Source organism: Temnothorax longispinosus, chromosome 6 (genome assembly GCF_030848805.1).
Source record: "Temnothorax longispinosus isolate EJ_2023e chromosome 6, Tlon_JGU_v1, whole genome shotgun sequence".
NCBI lineage: Eukaryota > Metazoa > Arthropoda > Insecta > Hymenoptera > Formicidae > Temnothorax > Temnothorax longispinosus.
The window spans coordinates 15,789,757-15,811,659 of record NC_092363.1 but is presented as its reverse complement, the minus strand read 5'-3'; the positions used below and the strand labels follow the sequence as shown (position 1 = coordinate 15,811,659).

Below are 21,903 nucleotides of genomic sequence, written 5' to 3'. Positions count from 1 at the left end.
AGAATATTTCACAACGTTCGCGGAATTGAGATAGTAGGGAAATGTTTTAAGCGGTCGAGCGGTCAAGCGAGCTATAAGACGCCGTTATTTTTCAACACGTAATTCGTTAGGCGTCAAACTTCCTGCGGCAACGAAAGATTCATGGTGAAGCGTAGAGTCGTTCCTTGTCACAGTAAGAGAATTACAAGCGTGCTTTTTATTAGCGGGATGGCGGTTGATAGTGGGGGTGGCGCAATGCGGCGCTCCGACTCGCATCCACGAGGGCAGGAAGACCGAGAGAGATCTCGGAGCAGGATCAAACTTACGTAGCGGCCTATTAACGCAAATCGCAATTTATCTATAATTAATGAGATGTCACATAATCGAAAGAGATCGTTAATTAACGCGCGCGATCGAGGCTACGCGAGCAAGCTCTCCTCGGCTCGAAACATCGGCGATACCGCGAGAACACGCAAATGCGTGAAGGAACCACGTACTGGTGCTTTGGTATCTACGTGATGAATATAGCGATAATGTACAGATAACAATCAGATAACAACCGCGGGAATGCTTGTTTAGAACAGCGTGAAAGGCTCTTCTTTCCACGCCGGTTTCTCTTCGTCTGACGCCTCTCGCATCCGCTTTCCCGTCCCCTCCGCCCGTCAGGCTCGCGCTCTTCTTTACTCTCATCTCGGTGTAGCGACCCCCACTACGAAATCCCGCTCTCGTATCGAACGCCCTGTGACGTCATTGAACTTTGTATGACGTCGTGCCAGTGACTCTCATCCGAGGAAGCCGAAGCAAACTAACGGCTATGCGGAGAGTTATTCAGGTAGTGTTTGATAACGAACATTAATCGGAGCACTTTCGAAATCGGTTTGGATACAGGTACAAATTACCCCCAGCATTTAATCACCGAGATAAACGCGGGATTCGCGGATAAGAGAAAAGCTAGCGGTTTGCTACGGATCGCTTCCTTTCTGTTCCACGCAGATAGCGGATGCAGTGTACCAAAGTTCGATGTTAAAAACACGTAAAAAGTACACGATTTCGACGTAAATTTAAAGACATTCTTTCTCGGGTGATAGAACTTTACCGCGAACGATTTCTGTAGACGTTACGTTTCTCAGATACGATGATAGCCCGATATTGTTATTGGCCTTTCTCAACTGCCATTCGACCGAAAATTGATGTGGGTCGGTAGCGCGCGTAATCGCGCGCTCTACCACACGAGTGGAGCTACCCTAAGTTAGGGAGATGCGAGGGTAAGGGAAGCATCCGTCACCAACTCCCCGGGGACCATTGATCTGACATTCTCTGCGATGACGTCACCACCGTTCGATAGAAACGGGTCAAACGTCACGAAAAACGATCTCGCTCGAAATTCCTGGCTGTGATTCAAGAATAATGGCTTTCGCCCCTTCTACATATGCATGACAGTACTATGTAACAAAATGAACGATCGATTAAAACCGATCTTTTAATTTTCTAAGCGAGTAGTTTTAAGGATACAAATTAATGGTACAGCGACAAAAGAGATGCAGCTTGAATTCAAGCTGCAATAATTTAAGAAAGAAGTCTACATTCCTAGATGACAATAACTTTATGAAAGTGATTAAAATAGTTAACATAGTATTTTATTTTAATTATAAATATTTGCCAGTCTGTTTTATAAACGTTAGTTCTTCACAGAAATCAATTATTGCGATCCTAATTCAATACCGGACATGCTTGAGAAAGCAGAACGTTTATCGGGGAAACCTCCATCGGAAGTTCACTAAACTCGAATACCATAGCGACGTGAGATTGTTAGATCGGGGGTGGTTTAAGAGAAAGAGAGGGAGAGGGAGGGAGGGGTAGAGGCAGGGCCACCTCGACATTGGGAAAGCTACGCTTTGGCGAATCGGAGGCAGCAGCAGGAACACATCTCGGAGGAGAGGACCTCCCACAAAGATATCCCTTGTTTCTTCCCGGGCGCCTATTCACTTTGCTTTTCTCTCCTCCTTTTATCGATCCTTCTCCAACTATACAGAGCTTCTGCTACAGAGCCAGCAGCAGCGCCAGCACGTCACCATCAGCATCAGCAGCAGCACCAGCAGCACCAGCACTAGCAGCAGCGTCGACAGCAGTCAACATCGTCCGTCATCCCTCAGTGGCTGCCCGGCCACCAAGCCGGCAAACTGCTTCGATCGGTCGGTTCATGTGGTTCTCCACCACGCATTGCGTCACGCAGTCAGTCGTCGGCGACGCGCGCCCGTCTCGTTAGAGCTCGGTGGAAAACATTCTCTGGAAGCGGCCGACGCGCCGCTCGGGGTGCGCACGAAATACGGAGTACGGGTACGAGTGCGGGGGCGCACGAGCGAGTCGGGGGTGCACACGGAGCGCAGTGTGCTCGCGAGGGTTGCCTGGCTGCGCAGGCACGCCAGTGCAGCCGCCGGTTTACCGCCAAGGCAGGGTAGTCGCGCGGCTCGACGATGCATCCAGCTGAGCTGAACTGAGCGCACACGAGCAGGAGGCTCGTGTTGCCGGCGCAGGCCACCCTCCCTTGCTCCTTTTTCTTTCATCCCGTTCGCGACTTGTCTTCGAGGATTAAGGCAGGAAGACGTAAGTGCGAGATGCGTGTTCATCGACCGTAGTACCTAGTGGTTGCACGTGCCTAGATTGAGAAATTTCGATACGCGTATCCTAGGGGAGCAGGCTTTGGATTTTACGAAGTGTAAACTCTTCCTCGATTCGTCGTAGAAACGTTTTATTCGGGGATGTACCCCGCCGTGGGGTCGATGAAGGCAGATGACGCGCGATGGTCGATGGTCATTTTGTGGATGTGTAGTACGCATTGCCTTGGCGGGAACAATGACAGGTGACGAGAGACATAGTCTCTCTGCGCTTCGCCACGCGTGACGTGACACATCAGGCAAAAGTTGCTGCGGAAATGAATGAAAACTTAATAGAATTTTTGTTTGCGATATGCAAGCAATGGAAACGTGTTCTCCGTGATATCACCCGAAATTATGAGAAGTGTTGAATTTTCGAACTTAATTATGAAGAAGATCGATGCAAAACTCACGATTAAATAATTTTTCGTATCTCGTTGTGTAACAGTTGACGAAAACCTGATCAAATAATTTGCGTTAGAACAGCAAGGAAATCCCACCGCGTTTGTGATTAATGTTTCTTGTCTGGTCGCTTGGCAAACAGCACGATGTATGACGGCACGTTTAGTGCTTTCGGAACTCAGCCTCTTTCGTTCTCTGCGGACTCGACGATCATTATTTTGCGTCAAACAAATCTAACGTACTAATATTACGCAAAATTATCGTGCGACATATTTTTTATATGCTAGAATATGCGGTAGACCAACATTGGAGTATATTCGATTGAAGTATTTATCTATATAGTTGACTTTTTAATCAATATTTAATACGTTGAGGTTTAATTAGCATTCACCAATCATCTATACCTTATAATTTAGCAACTTGAGTTTATACCTATTCATTGACCAATAGCGTTCTAGAACTAGAGCTAGAGCCGACATTCGTCGCGTTGTCGTATTTTTCATTGAAACAAAAAAGAGCTCCCAGATCGATTCTAATAGCGCGGCAAGTCAATCGAACAAAACTTGACAGTGGAAAGGGCATAAAAATAGCAGATAGAGGGTGTACTTGGCCGTAGAAATATCGTGAACGATGTTATCCCGCAATGCTGAGTCGTCCTTGCTCGTGCGATTGCCGTTACGCTGTGTCAAGGCAAACTGCATACGTACGTGTGATATCAGATCGGTCCGATAATTCGTGCTCTAACAACGTAATAATTTTCTCCGAACACATTTCGACCGCTCCTCATAACTACCTTCACTCCCCGACGCCTCCAGTTTCACGGGGGTGCGGCTGACACGTAATCCGCCCGAATTTCAGATATTAAAGGTAAACTTCCGCTGATTTTCTCCCTAACTCGCTGGTAACTTGTATTATCAGCTCTCGACTGGAAATTCGAGTATTATAGCGGATAACCGTTATAAGAAAACAATTTTGCAAGTTAAATGTATCAGATAATCGTTAGTTTATAACGTTAATCCCGTAAGCGATTGTAATACTTAATTAACAGGTTTAGTTACATTGATTATTGCAAATTAGTTTAGTATCAGTTACACGTGCCGTTTACCTATATCGATCGACAGCTCTCTCGCGCTCTCCCGGTGGGAAAACATTTCGCCCCATGATTTCCTACAAAAGGAAATCTGTAAAAAGCTTGCAGTTTTGACCTTGTCCTTCACGAAATTACTCCGTGTCACACACCGTCGTGAAATCCCTCAGGTCGTATGTGTTTTCGCGGCGTCGAGTGCGAAGTGCAAAACAACGAGTCGATATATCGATTCATTTCCGATAATATATTACCTCCCATGACGATAACGCGGATGTGCACATATACGTAAACATATCGCGTATCGACATGGTTGATCCCCTATCTCGTATCGAATTTCGAGTTTAACGCGCCATCCAAATTATCCACGGCGTGAAGAATGCGCGAAAAAGTACGTCCTCGCGTTTGGCGACGATGATGTATCGATCGTTGCACGCGCCTACCGCCAGAAATAACTGCAACGGTAATCACTTTTAGCAGGCGAAAGTAATTTTAACATTTATTATACTCTCGGTAAATTTCCAATATGATGCAGGCACGTGCAGAAAAAAATTTTACGCGTGGAAAATCTCTTCGGGGAATCCCTTCTTTTTTTCAGAAGAGAAAATATTGTGAAGCAATTGCGATGATAATTCTGTGACGATTAAAGTCGAAGCAATTTTTCTCTGGTACATAAGTGTGTCACGGATTGTTCATTCGACCACGACGATCAAGTAGTAGGCGCAATCGCTAGTATACCGGGAATTATAAAGATTCCAGAAAATAAACGTTTAACCTTTAATGCTGATCATTTGTTCGCTGGGAATTACGAAAGCGTCTTAAAATTATCTCGGCGAAATGTTTGCGCACACAGATATCCAGGAGCCAGATAAGAAAACGTTGATTGACGCGTATTTGTTTTTCTCTGCGTGCTCTCGCATTGAAATTCTCGAATTAATTTAGCATCTCGTGATTTCAAGTATTCTTGAAAATTGCGCAATCGCAAATATGATGTGATACGTTCGTAGCTTGCCAGCACGTACAAGTCGCAATATGGGAAATCACTGACATAGACAACGTGAACGTAATGCCGCCCGTGTAACCACCGACACTGCTGCATCTTCCTAGTGCGAGTGCAACGAAGCAAGGTGCACGACCCGACTCCGGGCAGCGACGATATAGAGCGAGCCGCGTGTATTTCTAGAGCACCCGGTTTAAGAATAGAACAGCGAGTAGACGACTGAATTAAATATAGACGGTGAATGACCGGAAAGTAGATTACGAAATTTCATTGAAGTCACGAAGATCTGTTGGCGCAGTTAAATTTCGTATTTTTTTGTCGGACCCGTAAATCCTTAATTAGATGCTCGATAGTAAGTAGGCAAATTATCAATTTTTTCCTCGTTGCCGAGAAAGCTCGATCTGGTTTATGATTCCCAACAGAATAATTATAGGCGTTTGATGAGCGATTGCAGTTTTAATAACTCCGGAGCAGTCTAATATGATCGATGAACGAAGCGGTCATAATTTATAAAGTTCCGATCTATTTACTTGCAGTTAATACAGAAAAAAATTTTTTTAAATTAGATTTGGAGCAAAATATTTTATCGTTCTGCTAATCCTTTAAGAATTCACAGATATATGCAGCTTCAAAAATAGCTGCGAAACGGCTGGTTCTCCATTTCTTCGTAGCTTTTACATCAAGGAATGCAAAAATGTACGAGAGATTACGGAAATAATCACAGCTCTGACAGTTGCGAGATTAAAGTCGCGAGATTTGAGGATATATGCGGACGGGAAATCGCTTTCCCGTAGATATTACAGCAAGGAACACATGCACACATACACATACATACATTAGGGAAGATTATAAATATCTAGAAATAACAGAGAAAGCAGAAGAATAAGTTCGTGTTAGGAATATACGACAACTAAAACCTATATCCCGCGCCTACTATCCCAGCTTGTAGCGACTTAAAAAAAAAAAACAGATTTGATGGGAAACCAATAACCAATAGCTGGTTCTTTTGTCGACCTAAAATTCTCTATTCGTTTGGCAATAGAAAGCTAAAAATTTTGCATGTCGTCGAGCGCATCATTTTCGTGCGAACTGATACTTTAGGATTTAATGACGAAGCGACTGAAATGAAAACGTGGTGTATATTAAGCGTGAAAAATCGGAGGTAAAGAAAGTTGGCAGCAGTAATCGAGCTGGACGCTTTCAGTTCACCGGATGTTCTTCAAACGAGCGGAATAGCTGACGTCGTGGTTCGATATCCTCAATGGAGCCACAATGCACCGGGACGAGTATATTGTTCGGCGCAGTAGTACACCGTGTCGGTCACTGAATTCCTTGTCATTAGTTGATTAAGCTATGACAATGCTTTAGTCATAGCACAATTCAGAGAGAAATATCCAGAACAAAAGAGGCATTAGCATCCTGATATGTGTAGATCATTCGACCACAATATAACTTTCTTGTATAGAGAAATGTGTATTGTAATATTTATAATTTATCTAATACTTAACAAGAGGGTCAAATTAATTTTTTGGGATGTCTTGCAGAAAGATGCCAGCAGCTGGTGCGGCCGTTCCGGCCGTTGCTGAGGGAGCCGGTCAGCTGGAGGACCTGGACGAGCCACCGGAACCACGTGTTCGTGGTGGTAGTGGACGGGCCGGCTTGATGAAACCCCTGGTGGTGTTAGCTCTACCCGGGATGTATCTCTTCTATAAGTACAGCCAGTACAGGCGGGAACAGCGCGAGTTATCCCGCAGAAGAGTAACCGAGAGGGAACTTCAACATCTTCATCATAAAATCGTGAGTGAATTTTTAGTCGCATCTGTTTGTTAAATTTTTGTCTGCAGGCAAAGAACTTGCACATGAAATGCGTCTTGCGATTAAATTATCCTACCTGTTATTACGTCATAAGTTCGAATTTATCTTTAGTGGCCAATCAGAATAAAATAATGATTTCGACGTTTGTACATATTATTTATTTATGCTGACTCCGAATATATCAAATATCAAATATTTTTGCGCTGGGGAAACGAAAATATAAAGTTGTGTACCAAATCGAAGCTACGAATTGAAGAGCAAGGAAAAAAAGAAAAACGGATAAACGGTAGCCGAAAATAAACGTGATATACTACTATTGGCCTCAATAGCCATTTATTATACACATAGCCGACGAGATTGCTTTCGTTATACTGTATTCCGAAGACAAACGACAATTCTGAAACGTGACGCGATGAAAGTATTATTGCCACCGATATTGATCCCTGACGTGAGCAACGACGGGTTCATGGGAAAAATCATTTTACCCTTTCTAATCAAAGGGTTCACTCTTCTCGACGTACGTCGTTTATCGAAGGCCCGTCAACGAGATGACGAGATTGCATACCTCGGCTCTACGAGGATGTTATTAACACGAGCGGTCGAGGAAGGGTGAGAAGGAGGATAAACTGTGCGAGAAAGCGCGAAGAAACGATGAAAGGGTTTGATTACCCGGGGGTAACGTGATCATTCCCTGTCTCTCGGACAGCTGTATCATCTCCTGAAGTAGCCACTTATTTTTGTATAACGCGATTCTTATTAAGCAACCTACTTGATGACGTTTTGTCTTTGTTATCATCTCGGATCCTCACGTCGCTTGTGTTACTTCACGAAGGAAATGAGATCGTACTGCGTAATGTTATTTCGTACCTCTAAAACTTCACTGTATCCGCATAATTTTTCATATCAAGTAATTCTATAATCAACCTTCTCATTTTAACTTTGTATCGAGGAAAGGAAAAAATATTTCAATTTTCCACCGCTACCGCGGTGCGGAATTTATATATATATGTAATTCGGGACTGTTATTTCGTTCAAGCTATATGCAAATATTTAAAAAAATTAGCGGTTGCCAAGTGACCCATTGGACCTCCACTTGAGAGATAACTAACGCTGCGGAATTTACCTATAGAAACTCGAGAAACTCTGTAAACTCTGAACACGTATTGATTTCCATCCGTCCCGGGCTGTCGTGCTTCGGTCAATTTAGCAGGTGCTGATCGTTGATGAAAGGGCGACTTACGATGACTCGCCCCTATAGTATCGGAAACAGCATGTCTTCGTTGAAAAGTATTGAAAGATAGTTTTTGTTTGAGATTCCGATTGGATAACGGAAACCGCGGGAATTTGTCTCCTGTGACAATTATTCCACTTATATAAATTAAATCTCGGCTATATGCGACATGTAGAAGCTGTTTGGAACTCACGACATGGTGCTCCAAACATCCTCTCAAGGTCGTTCCTTGCAGCGTCTCGGTTTGGACAATTTGTTAGGTCAGTGCTGGAACTTGGCGAAGCAATCGCGGCAAGATGGAGCGTGTAAAAAGTGTCCCCGCGCTAGGGAAACCTGCCAAGAAGCAGCATATACCGTCGACGGATCGTTACTGGAATATCTCGAATACCTCGTGCAGCCTCCATAACCGTGAATCGCGTTCGCGGTGCCGTGGAAACCGGAATTTCACCGAGTCAGTTCACGTCCAGCCAGCTGATTTATCACCACGTGCTACGCGTTATCGAAAACTGTAACTGCTGGACAGCGGGCAGAAAGCGGGACGCTTCCGCTATTCCATTATCGGCGCGGACGAAAAAGCGAAAAAGAATTTTGAAAGAAATTAAAATTATATTAACGTGCTAGCGTGATATTAAAGATTGAACGATACCAGGAGGACCTTGGGTGTTTCCGTAAAGAAGTGATCAACTTCAACCTTGACAATAAACACACGAACATTAGTAAAAGCAACCGAGTAAACCGCGAGTCGCGTCGCCTAAAAATCAAGCGATTTTTATGAACCGATGGAGCTTGACGCGAGATGTAGGTGACGGCTTGCGTTTCCCAGATAAGGTTCACGCCAACTCGACGTTAAGATCTCGATCGTACCTGGCCAAGCACGTGGACCTTATTCGCTGTATTCGTTTATCGCCGCGGCCGTCGCGGCGTCGTGACAACGACGATAGCGAAGGATAGGCGAAGGACAAGGAAAAGAAAATCGATGTATACCGGTCACTCGAGATTATCGGCGTCAGATATCACGTTCTTCTTTATTTTCGATATTGTTTCAACGCTAGTCGCAACAGTGTCGAGTTTCCTTATCCACTTATGTTTGAATTGAAACAAACGCCGTTGAAGCAGTGGAATATCATTCAACAGTTCTTATAATTTTTATAATTTTGTATAAAATATAAGGATTATCGAGTTAAACATCTTTAGATTTCAGCATGAATTTGAACATGAATGCTTAACTTTTTTTTGTAGAAAATCCAATCAACTTTTATATTACACATGCATTAATTTTACGTTGTATGCACTTTTCTCTCAGAGATATTTTTCTTTATATTAATCTAAAAAATGGGCACATACGCATTTGAGGTACAACAGTTATAAAAACAGAGAGAATTTTCTCCCTAGATGCAACGTAATTGGATTTGCAGAAAATAACAAGCCGACAGAGTTATATTTTGTGGTAGTGACCGTCGACTGACTTTAAGTTTTACATTGCTATCTGCTTCCCCTTTCGAGTCACGTAAGTGCACGTCCACGCGATTCCAGGGACTTATTGTTCACCACCTTGCAGCGGCTAACCTCTCCCCCCCCCCCGTCGCTGCCGTCGGTCGCTCGACGAACTAACAAACTTTTCGATCCACGGTTATGGCCAGCTAACGATCCAAACTGCGCGGTTGTTCTAACACTTTTCGATGAAATGTTCATCTTGCTGTTGAAACTTACTTTATTTCACTAGGGCTCCGGTCAACTTGACGCTACAAATGCTTCGAAGCATTCCTCTTCTCCTTTCTTTCAACGAAGAAAGAAGGAGAAGAAGAACGATTCAAAGTATTTGTAGCGTCGAGTTGACCGTAGCCTAGGTACAAGACTTCAAAATTGTCTGGAAATGCTTATTTTAAATAATTAAATATGTCAATATAAAGAATGTTACTTTTTAATATAATTTATTTGCCAAGAAAAGCGCGTTTTCCTTTTTTACTGTATATATAATTAATCCTCGGGATATAAATTATGTTGCGTGCAATTTCAGAAAGCGCATGCATATCAGTTTAAAATCAGGAGCTCGTGATACAAAGTTAAATAATGAACGCGCAAGAGTTTGGTCGTCGACCTCTATGCGTTCGACATTAAGGGTTGATAATATCATTTAAGAATCGCACGAATCACTATAATGCGCGAACGTTAGAAACACAGGTCGATGCAATCTTCCGCTTTCGTCGGATTGCATGAGCGTTATTTAATTTCGAAAGACAGGTATTTGAATGGCTCTTTCTCTATCCGTCTCCATGATGTATATAGTATTTCGTAAAGATTCTCCATTAATTTTAACTCGACTCTTTTATATATAAACATTTTAAGCGATGCATAAATTAACATAGCATTAACGTATCGGATTACAAGATTGATTTCAAGAAATTAGAAATTAGGGATTCCAGGGAGCGAATTATTAGACTCACCCCATTAATTAGTTCTTGTTAAAAAAAAATTTTAAATCTTGAATAGCGGAAGGGTATATATAATTTTCTGCATCTCGGTTATTCAATTCTCTCATCCTCCCTTTCCCAATTCAATCATAGATATTAATTAAATTACGGATGCACTTTATTTTCTAAAAATAAAGCGAAAAATGGAGCAGTTTAAATGCAGTTTCATATCGCTAATTTGATATTTTTGAAAATTTGAAGTCTAATTTATTTTTACGTTCGAAGGTTCTCTCTATTTTGACGCGTTGCAAATAGCATCCCATTAAATGTGGATGAGAACGCAGGTTTGCATTTATCTATGGTGCCATTTCTGGCTGTTTGGAAAAAAGAGATTCAATTTGATTATTCGGGTTCCATTATATTATAGAACAGCTCGGAATTAGAACAAAATGAAATGAATTAAATGGAAGATAAAATAGAAGAGGACGAACAGTTTGCGCACCCTTCGAATTTCAGCAACAGTCACGAATGTATAATATCGAGTGTACTCCCGGAGCTTGTAATAATGAACATAATGACCACGAACACAGAAAGAACAAGTGTGTGTCGGCGTAGTTCACGTCCTTCGTGAAGAGGCGTTAACGAGACGCTAATGCCTTGGGCGACACTCTCAGACATATAAACGCTAACATCTATATGATGCTAATTAACTGACATCATCAACATGTATTTTACAAAGATTTTTTTATGGTTTTATTAATAAATCGGTGCGGAATACAAAACCATACAAGACAAGGAATAATTTATTTATTGCTTGCCAAAGCTGTCATTATCTCAGTGATTGATATTACAAGACAAGCTGAGAAGAATGAGGGTTACCGCTTTAGGATATCTTGTATATGTACTTTACTCAACTTTACTCAAGATAAATGATTCGAAGAATGGAAAGGAAGTATGAATGGTGGAGACAGAGTATGTATAAAGAAAGTACTCGTCCGAGTTTTTCTTCATATGCACACATAATGTAACCGTCATAGGGTGCAACACGCGAATTGCCCGGGTTTAAGCATGTTCAACAACGAGAACAAAGAAGGATCGATATCCACGACGCCGCGCCGCGCCGGGCTGATAGCGGCGGCCGCGGCGGTACGTTTCGTGTTTCGTTTCTCATTTCCGCGGAGGACAATGCTCCCAACGATGCAAGGATCGAATGGTCGATACAGGGCAGCGATTTTAGCAGCGCGGAAACCGCCGACGTTAGTTCGTTTCATCGATTCGCGAAGTGTATGAACGACGACAACCGCGCGCGAGAGACAGTTCTATTTCTTCGTTGGCTGACAAAGAAAATTCCGCATAAATATTGGCAAATTACAAATCCCGAGCTTTATTGAACAGTTAAATTTACAGATTCTTAAGTGATCTGCAAAAATATTTAAGACGCGAAATGGAAATATATTTATCGGTCATTGTCATAGAGAAAAGAGAGCAATGTAAAATCATAAAATTAATAAGTATTTAATTTTTGGAAGCAGACAGCGCCGAATTTAATTCTGTCGAAGAAAAAGTCTTTTCCAACCTGAAAATTTCTAGATGATAGTGGATGAAAGGAAATGCAGAAACCTGACACGCGCTGTATATGTATAACCATGAGAGAATATAGCCGGTAACGATACTCGAGGGAGCTTCTCCTCGAGAGAGAGGAGGAACCACCAGCACCGAACACGGTCGAACGTGCTGAAGCGTAGACTGCGAAAGCCGTCTTACACCTTCCACGTAACGTGGTCTTTCAAGACTAGGGTCATCTATAACCCTGGCCATTGGATTCTTATCGACCTGCCTGCCGTACTGAATTTTTCAGTATACATGTCGGGTTGATTGACCGCCGGCTAGATCCCACGGAGTCTATGTCGTTCGTGATTCTAAGACTTACCGTATTTCGATTCTGTCAATTCTCTTCGATGTCTCTCTCTCTTGAGAGAGAGAATCTTCTCCTTCGTTTAAAGAAGAATGCGCGACACGGCGACTCTTTCGCTTTTCACGCCATGCGCTTGATTCCATTCGCTTATTGTTCGTTCTGCGAAATGTATTCCGAAATCGAACGATGCAGTTTAATGGTACGCGATCGTGAAAGGTCACGATGCTATCTTCCAGATGAGTCAGGGAATGTTTCTGCCGTACATAAATCATCCTATCGATCTTGAAATTGCATTCCGACCACTGAATATGTTATACTGTTCTGTCTACAGTTCGTCTAACTTTGTTGTTGTTTCGTTGTAGATACTTCAATTTTCCACATTCCCTGTTATGGAGAGTTAACTTTTTTCAAATCATTGGCAATTATACCTTTGAAAGAATTAACTTACAATCATAATCATAATACCAAGAGAATTTAATAAAGAGCTGTTTTTGTCCGTTCACTAATTTGAGAAATCTTCCGCGAGACATCTCGCGAGTTACTTTTGTAAAAAGGCGTTATTTTGGTCTAATGAGTGTGAAAACGACGGACAGAATTTTCTTGGCGACGTGCAATTTGACTGTCTCGAAACTTAAGTTCGGCCAGCAAGTTCCATGAAGTTGGACGAGTTTCGCGGAACCGTACTTTTTTTAGCGGACTGACTATGGACTTTGTAAGAGATAAAAGGAATTTTTAAACGTTGACAGAGACAAACACAATATATATAATTTAGTCATAAATAATTTTTGAAACCTCAAGGAAGTGGGCGAAAAGGATTGCAACGTTTTACAATTCGCATTGCACGTAAAATGGTGCAGAATAAAAGCAGTACAAAGCGATTCGTTCGGTTCTTTGAAATATTTCTAACTTCCAATATGCACCTAGTTCTTCATTTGTATTCGCTCAAGCTGTCACTTGTAATTTTTAATATGAACACATGTTCCCCGTCGTTCGAAGGGCATATGGTTCCAGAAGTTTCCATCGATTAACCTAGATGGAAAATAATAAAATTCTCTGGCCTTGAAATTTACATATCTTGAAGGCAGGGCGCATCGAAAATAACATGAAAATTACGAGTTGCTCCCTCGATTATTAGCGTTCTTATTTCTGCTTTATGCTTCTTATACCTTCCGCATAAATACATAAAATCATTGCTCTTAAAAGATAGATGACATTTTAATACAGTTAATTAACAAATTCATTCAAGTGATTGACACTGCATACACTGAAGTTTACACTAACTCTTCACACTCATTAAAAGTATACGGAAAATACAATATTTACAAGTCAAATTGTTAAATTCTGTATATTCTTATGTATATTCTTAAAAATCCAGATTTATTTTTAATATCATTTATCACGTAAAAGTATTCTTCAGGTCATGTTTTACTATTGTAAAGTTTCAGTCACGTATTTTACCTGTATGGACGTATAACTATATAATCATGTTATGTGACTATTACTCGTATATCATTGACACTTAAAGTTAGAATGATAAATGTTGTAAACAATGCGCTGTTATCTGGCACGAGATCGTAATACTTGGCATTAAAACAGTCGGAACTAGTTGTTTCCTTTCAACTTATCAATTCGAATCAAGCTTTTCGATATCGCTGCTACACCAAACCACGTTTCATCACGAATCTTGTTTGTTTGTTATTCTAGGGAAAAAATATTTCCGTCCTCGCTTTAGTAATCCTCTAAAGAAAAAGTACAACTAATTGGAGCCGCGAATCGTTTATAGAGAATACTAAAGAGAACGACAGGAATACAAACTTTCCCGCAAACACATCGTATAAGAAGTACAAGAAATATCTTTTTTATTCTCCCAAGCTTCATCCAAGACAATTATCCTGGTGGGAGTAATCAACATGAAAAATCGTTCCGCTTCTTAATCTGGTTCATCCAAATTAAGATTATCGCATGATTCTCATATGCTAAGTTTACGATCTGTCAAATTCCTGGCATACGGTGATCGTGAGTTCGTGCTCAAGTAAAATTTTCCTCGATACTTGGAATCGGCTGCGAAACCCATGTAAGCCTCAGGTTTCCATACGCAGCTCGCTAGAATCCCGGGTCGCCATCTTGGACATCGACTCGCGGGGAATCCGTAGGGGTTCTCCACTGATTCCGCGTAATAACGCCATGCTCGATTGTGTCCACAGGTAACTAAATAGACAAGCGAAACGTCAACGAAACTTTTGACGAGAATATAGACTTAAACTTGGACTTAGACTATGCTTTGCAAACGATATTGAAAGAGAGAATTAAGTATTACGAGAAAGAAAAATCTTGACAACGGGAAGAGCACACGGCTCGACATCGTAACGAGTCACTCACTATATTGATTTATGATTCTCCTGAAGCCCATGCGAACAATGCTCTTCAAATCGCAGCCGGGCTGTCGTCTCCCGCCGCCGTTCGGGTAAAAATCGACGTGACCAAGTGGTTGAGGGAATCCAAAATTGCCGCCGTCAGTATGAATGACATCGACGAAGACAGCGTCAGCCCATGTCAAGTGACCGTCCTCCCCGGTATTCATGTATAACGGATAAGCCGGGTCCAATCCGGTGATTCTACCTATCTAAAAACGCGTTTCTCAACATACACACATATCTAACATATAGTTTGTCAGTCGCGTTTATCGATATCGCGCCTCGATTGAAACTTTTGGCACTAATGCAGTTCCGATAATGCGGCCTTCGATTAGTCAAGTGAACATGCAATGTGGTGTAACTCTCTCCCCCCCCCCCTCTCTCTCTCTCTCTCTCTCTCTCTCTGGTGATCGTTATTAACAGATCCTACAGTATCTAACCTTTCGAGGTGCCAGAGCCTTCCCCATAAAACCAGCAACTTCCGCGCCTAAGCTAAAGCCGATCACATGAAGTTTGGATAAAGAGACAGCTTTTTGTGCGTCGAGCCAACTTATCATGTGTGCTAAGTAAGGTCCGACGACTTTGGCATTTCTCACTGCCGATATGTACCATGGTAAGACCGCCAATTTAGGCCAGTTTATCAGTATCACGTTATAGTGCCCACGACGGAGATAAGCTGAAACAAAGAGTATACAATTGGATTCTTAAAATAATTAATTGTAACGTATATATATTGAATTTTTAATTATTGAAATTATTCAATTATAGAAACAAAAACTTTTTAAAGTACTAAAGTTTTCGTACGCATGGTAAAAAAATACAAAAAAATATCATTGTTCAATCACTTCACTTGATGACTTGACAATGTAAACCGCGTTTGTAGGAAAATCATCAAGCAGGAAGCAGAATTTTTCTTTCTTAAACAAACAAATAAACAAAGGCGGCTCCTTTGGGGCCGTTGAAAGTTAAATTGGATCAATTCGTGCGCTGAAGAGTAGAAAACTTCGCAATTTATAGTGCCAAGTTATGGTGTTCACTATTTGTCATCCTGACAGTACCTCTTGAGGTTTAGCAAGATAGATCCCGTAGATCATGTAGTTACTAATGGATCTAGCCTACTCGCTCACCCCGAACTTTACGAGCGGAAAGAAAAACGAAGGTATCGCGATGACTTTTAAGGAGCTGTTTTGGCATTCAGAGCGATACATCGCTGTGGTATCACGCGCCTACCAAAAAGCTGGAAATGTATCATACATTTGTTATCATCGAAATAAGCTAAAATTTCATTTTCAAAAACTTTTCAGAGATTTTTGAAACTTTTTTTGCGAAGTACTGTCAAATTTGACAAATCGCTATTTCCCTATGCATTTAACGATATGGTGCTTATCGCTTTTGGATATTTATAAAGTACGTACCATTTCGTACAGAAGTAGGACCTTTTCCTGAACTACTATCGCTGTATCCGTGAATGTACATGATAGTCGGGTGTTTAACGTTGAAATTACTCTTCTGCAACGTTGTGGCATCATTAAAATCCAGTACATTTGGATACGTTGGATTCCGCCTGTCGTGGATTAATGCGAAACGCAAGAAAAATGTCGCTATGATGAGCAAAATTTGTGAAATTTAACATGATCGATGATAGACTCGTTGATTTACGGACTATCGGAAAACTAATTTTCAAATTCTAGTTCATGATTAATTAACTGGTTTATTTACTCAAATAGCTTACATCTTTCTGACGAGCTAGTAGATTAACAACATTTCCGGTTAATTATTATTAATTTCCGCTTAATATCCTCAATATTTACAATATTAAGGTAGGAAAATTATGTTCTACCGAAGCGTTTGCTGTACATTATTGCGTGACGGTGATTCTGATTCGTGAACAACGCGTACCTGGTATACAATAGAAATTGGACGTCCTGATTCAATCGTATAGGGCAGCAATAGAAGCACGTACCGGTAGGAAGCAGAGTCAGATGCAATATAGTATCTCCTGTAACAAAAGTGAAGAGATAATACCTTTAACAGAAATCGGAGCTAATCAATTTCAATTTTCCGATTGTATAAGATATAATATATGAGATCTTTAATTAAAGAATTGTAAAACGCAAACGACTACTTGGAATTTATTTTTGTTCCTCAATCGACCTCAGCCAAGTTCAAGAATCCATTTGATAGATACCGTGATTGGTACGTAATGTATTTCGAATAGCCGTTATTGGTTCAATCCTCTACGCGTTCTGTCTTCCGTTAAATTGTGCATAATACCAACGGTGACGGTCGGCCTCGACCAATCGCCGCGGTCGTCGTCATTGAACCTGACGATGGTCACGTCATGTCGCGTGTCGTACAGCCGACGGAGATCGACGGTGCGCGATACCCACCCTAACGAAGAAACCTTTTAGTTCCCCTCGTCGCGCAAAATGTTTCGACGCGGAACACGTCCACGCGGGAACATTGCTCGATTTCGTGAACACGCGAAAGAACTTGTACTTATCTAAATTCTAAAAGGTAAATAATTTTTCCAAGCTACTACGTTAATTTCCGACACCTTTGAGTTCGATCCATTTAAAGTATCTTTTTTTATCTTGTGATTCCAAGGAGATTATCGTCTCCTTCAACCGTTTAACGTTTTAATAATCTAGAACGTTTCTGATTGAATTCTGATTGAACTATTGTGTTCAAATGAGTTAATCGTCAGGTAATGGGTGCTATTCCACGTAAGGTATAGATTCAAAAACGAACATGTCAAGTTATCTCGTATCTATATCTTGTTTGATAATGTGTATCGACGCGACACCAAGAAAAACACAGAAATAATTCGCCGTTCTTTCTACTTCGGCAATACACGTGATGCCGTGTTCCGTCGTAATTAAGCTCGCACGGAAAGCGTTAAGTGGCTGTTGAGTTTGCTCACTCGGTTGCACCTCGCAATCCCTTAAACCTTACACTCGTCGCGTCGAAAATGAATAGTTTTTATACGAAAAATTCGCATTGAGCAATAATTTTAATTATTCTACGCAAAAACATTTTTCGAGCATTTATATTGCCGAAAAATAGAAAATGTTTGATAGAAGCATCGTTACCACTCGACAGCGGATGTCGAATCCAGAATTTTAACTCACGATACTTGTCGCCGCGCTAAAACGATAAAGGCTGAAGAAACAATTTTTACAATTAGTGAAAGCCTCTAATATAATTTACGACTCGAAGCTCGGGGATTTATTTCACGATTGCGCAACGGGATAATTAAACGCATTTTCAAGTAGTCTCTCGAGAAATAGGTCGCCGTTTACACTTTCGTCATGATATTCATGACGCTTTTTCACGCCTCGAAGCATTCCACCGCGGAAACAATCGTGGTCAACGGCTATATCAGCGTGGATTAACGATACCGCCGGATCTGTGGAAGAAACTTTTGCGATCACGAAGAAACGTTATCTATTCCGACAAACCGTTATAGCGGGCGAAAGGAGTGAACGGGATAATCTAAAGAGATTGGTCTTTTGCAATGTCGGTCATCGCCTTGTACACAACCGTTATGAAAAAACGTTCGCCTTTTTATTATTGATATGATCAGCATTACCATGCAGCAACACGCTTCCGCAATTTGCGCCAGTTTGATGATGACACTGCATCGAGAATGTAATTTTCGCGGCGCGATTCTTCGAACACTGCACTGGGAACGTTTGCGGGATCGCCGTAAGCTAAGAATATATTTTATAACGCAATCACAAAAGAGAGAAAGACGTTTCAAAATGTCGTATAATTCATACAATTATCTTGTTTACTCCTTCGCGAACAAAATTTCGTAGTGCGTTGCATTAAATTGCCATTAAGTTCAAGGGGTCATCAAATCTAGTCAACGACGACCTTTAATGTGAAAGCAATGTGCGTCCCCAATTCTCGCGCTAGTTACACCGGACGACTCGCGGTAGTGGAAAAAAGGGCGCACTTTAATTCCGCTATGGAAAGCTCGACTTTTATCTCAAAAAAGCATGCTACTTGCCGTGTCGCCGTATCAGGAATTTATCGTACCGCATAGTTAAACGCGTGAATGTATTTTCCGTGCAGAATGCGTTACGCGTCCTGATTACCTGATTTCAAATGATATCGGGGAATTTCTCATTTCTCGAGCGGATCCACATGTTCCGGTTGGATGAGATGCACACCATATCACATGTAGTGTGTATACCGGTCATGCCGGCTATTTACAATTAAAAACAACAAAGATCTACGTACGTCTTAATTGAGATGGGATACGTGTATACAAGAGCAGGAATGGAGTCGAAAATGTTTAACGTAGTCGATTATTCGTTTACGCAATTGGACATGTTACGAAAACAAATGTTCCCATGCCATGCATTACGCTTTGAGCCGACATGTTTGCCAAATTTGTTTCTCGTTTAACGAATCATCCATCATCGCTAATTGCCAACGGAGTCGAGTTATATTTGTAGCACTTTTATTACTCGTTAGTATCGTTAGTATAAATCACACCGGCGTACATGACATCGCTTATTATTAATGAAACGGAATTGCACTTAACGCGATCACGAGCGTCTAGATGGAAAATTCACGCGAGTAATTGCACGATCTAGTTTTGATTCAGTGTTGGGGGTTAATAATTTTTCTACAACGTTAAACATATATACAAACACTGTTCCTTACATTTGACTATTACTCTTCTAACTTCTTCTAACGGAGTTAATTACACGTTTTGATAATTACTATAAATTATATATAAATGTATAACAAATATATATATAATTGTATATAATAAATTATTAATGCACACACAGGATCGTTAAATATAATTATTATACGCAGTATTGATATATTAATGTGCACGATTTGTGTTACAACGCACTTGATGAAAATAACCGGCACTCGCGGAAATTAGAAGAAATATCGAGTAATTTAGCACTGGTCGCAATTTACCTCTTCGAACAATATACAAATGACAGAGCATAGGCACGAGAAACGATGGGAGCATTGTCGAGCACCCGAAAGTTTCAAATGGCGCGCTACACTGAAGCCTTTTGCAGTATCGTCTTACACCAGATTCGAGAGGAAACTGGTGGGACTCAGCAGCAGCTGATCGTTTTGTAGTGCTCCCATACCATCATCTCCCGTGAGCATAACGATCTACTTTTTTGTTTTTGTAAAGCTGACTGGTAATGATACAGTAACATGCTAGGCATAAATTGATATTATGAAATTGATTTAATTGTTTCACTTCCGGTGTTAAAATTGTATACGTGGTTGAATCGAGAATAAGGAGTACATATTTTATTTGTACGAGAATATTGTTCTCATTTAGAGGTAAATGATTTTCCATCATCCAAACATTGTGTAACAAAACTTTCTTCGTGAAGAAAATTAAATCTTTGTCGTGATACCTTGATAAGAAAATATTTATTCTTTCTTTTTTTTTCCAGGACAAGTTGCTGACGAAACTAGAGGAGAACGAACCAGAGTTAGCATCTTCGCAGGAAGATGAGGTAAGAAGCGAATCGAAAGCAGGAAGCAGATTTTCTTAGAGCGATATTTTTAAGCATTATAAAACGCTTAATCGACCGTTCTGAAATAGCACAATGAAATCGAATGGTGAAATTTTCCTTTCTAGACATTATTCGAGATTGTCGTGGATATAATTATGAAAAAAACTAACTCTTTTTCCGCTTGAATCGGCATCGAGTGATATAAGTAGTAACTGTTTCTTTCCGTTGGTTCTACGCTCTACTCTTTAAGATTCTCTAAGATTTAAACTGCTCGCGCGATAGATAATTAAATCTAACTCGTAATATTATTGACATACGTTTTCTATTATTAGTAAATAAATGAAATTTCTTTCCAAATATAGATACGAAATAAAACACACACCTTTTTGGTAACTACACCGCACCTATGTAGGCATAAATCGAAGTTAGTCAATAAAAAGAAGCTTAATGGAAATTACATTTGCGCATAACGCGTGTAAATTAAATTGTATGTACATTAAATTGAAGCCATTCTTTTCACTGAGACCTTCATAGTAATCCCTTTGCCATGCCATGCAAATAACGAATATAAAAATAAGGTATATTTAAAAAAATACGCGTTTTATTTTTAAAATAGATTACTAAATTTGACAGAATGTACTATAGTCTATATTAGGGTGTAAACATTATATGGTCCTGAATAGAGATGCTGTATATCTTCTCGGTTCGTTGCATTGCGTTACGCTAGATTGGGCCATTAGGCTGTGCGATGAAGAAAATGACGATAACAGAGCACTTGTATCGCGTAAAATATAGCCAGCCGTCCGGAAAAGTCGCAATTTCCGAACGAATTGGCCGTCCAATCGGTCGCAAAAGTCGATTAACGACGACAAAGTGGCGGTTGCAACCCTTCGATTCCTGACGTGTTCGCCCATCCTCCCGACTCGAGCTATTAATATTTCGATTAAAGTGACGCCTAATTACGTTACGTCGATTATGGCAGCCAATCGCGTCCGTCTCGATCCTCGTTAAACAATGAGGTGTTACATCGTGCGTCCTGGGATTTAATGACATTATATCGGCAAACGCGTAAAAACTCGGCAAACAAAATAAGAGCACGCTCCGTGATGAACGTGAATAAAAGCGGCTGCTCTCTTTTTTTTTTACTCTTCGATTTTTTCCCAATCCGTCGACAGCCAGTATTATACATAACGCCGTGATTGCCAATAAAAATCCGTTTGATATTGTCACATGTATATCCAACGAATACGCATTTTTTTTTTTTTCAGTGCGTCATATGTGTGAATGCGAGAGCGACGATGCAAACTGCACCATGTGGACATCGAGTGGTTTGCAGGTGAGCGAACGAGTTTAAAGTAAACGCAGATTTCCACATTAATCTTCATTTTATAATTGCGCTTTGTACTTTCTTCCTATTACGCGGGAGCTCTAAATAAACAGTAATGATTTTTCACGTCGGCGCTGCGGCGCCGTATATTTTATATACGT

The 21,903-nt window shown here is 40.9% G+C and overlaps 2 protein-coding genes across 4 annotated transcripts in view; one reads left to right on the top strand and one right to left on the bottom strand.

Moving 5' to 3' along the window:
• Window positions 1–21,903, top strand: part of LOC139815237 (uncharacterized) — a 35,841-nt gene that overhangs the window by 7,156 nt on the left and 6,782 nt on the right. Inside the window, exons 1-4 of one of the 3 annotated variants that reach the window (XM_071782017.1) lie at window positions 2,045–2,316; window positions 6,664–6,916; window positions 20,353–20,415; window positions 21,684–21,751. In XM_071782017.1, the coding sequence (XP_071638118.1) occupies window positions 6,668–6,916; window positions 20,353–20,415; window positions 21,684–21,751 (380 nt within the window). In that variant the 5' untranslated portion in view covers window positions 2,045–2,316; window positions 6,664–6,667. Of the gene's footprint in view, window positions 1–2,044; window positions 2,584–6,663; window positions 6,917–20,352; window positions 20,416–21,683; window positions 21,752–21,903 lie in introns of those variants that run through there. The other 2 variants (XM_071782016.1, XM_071782015.1) reach the window with 2 other exon arrangements.
• Window positions 9,478–20,040, bottom strand: LOC139815239 (pancreatic lipase-related protein 2-like). Its single transcript, XM_071782020.1, has 6 exons — window positions 19,853–20,040; window positions 16,805–16,904; window positions 16,321–16,469; window positions 15,346–15,581; window positions 14,871–15,114; window positions 9,478–14,699 (listed from the first exon to the last, which is right to left on the bottom strand). The coding sequence occupies exons 1-6, from the start codon at window positions 19,905–19,907 to the stop codon at window positions 14,461–14,463; spliced, it is 1,023 nt and encodes a 340-aa protein (XP_071638121.1). The 5' UTR covers window positions 19,908–20,040; the 3' UTR covers window positions 9,478–14,460.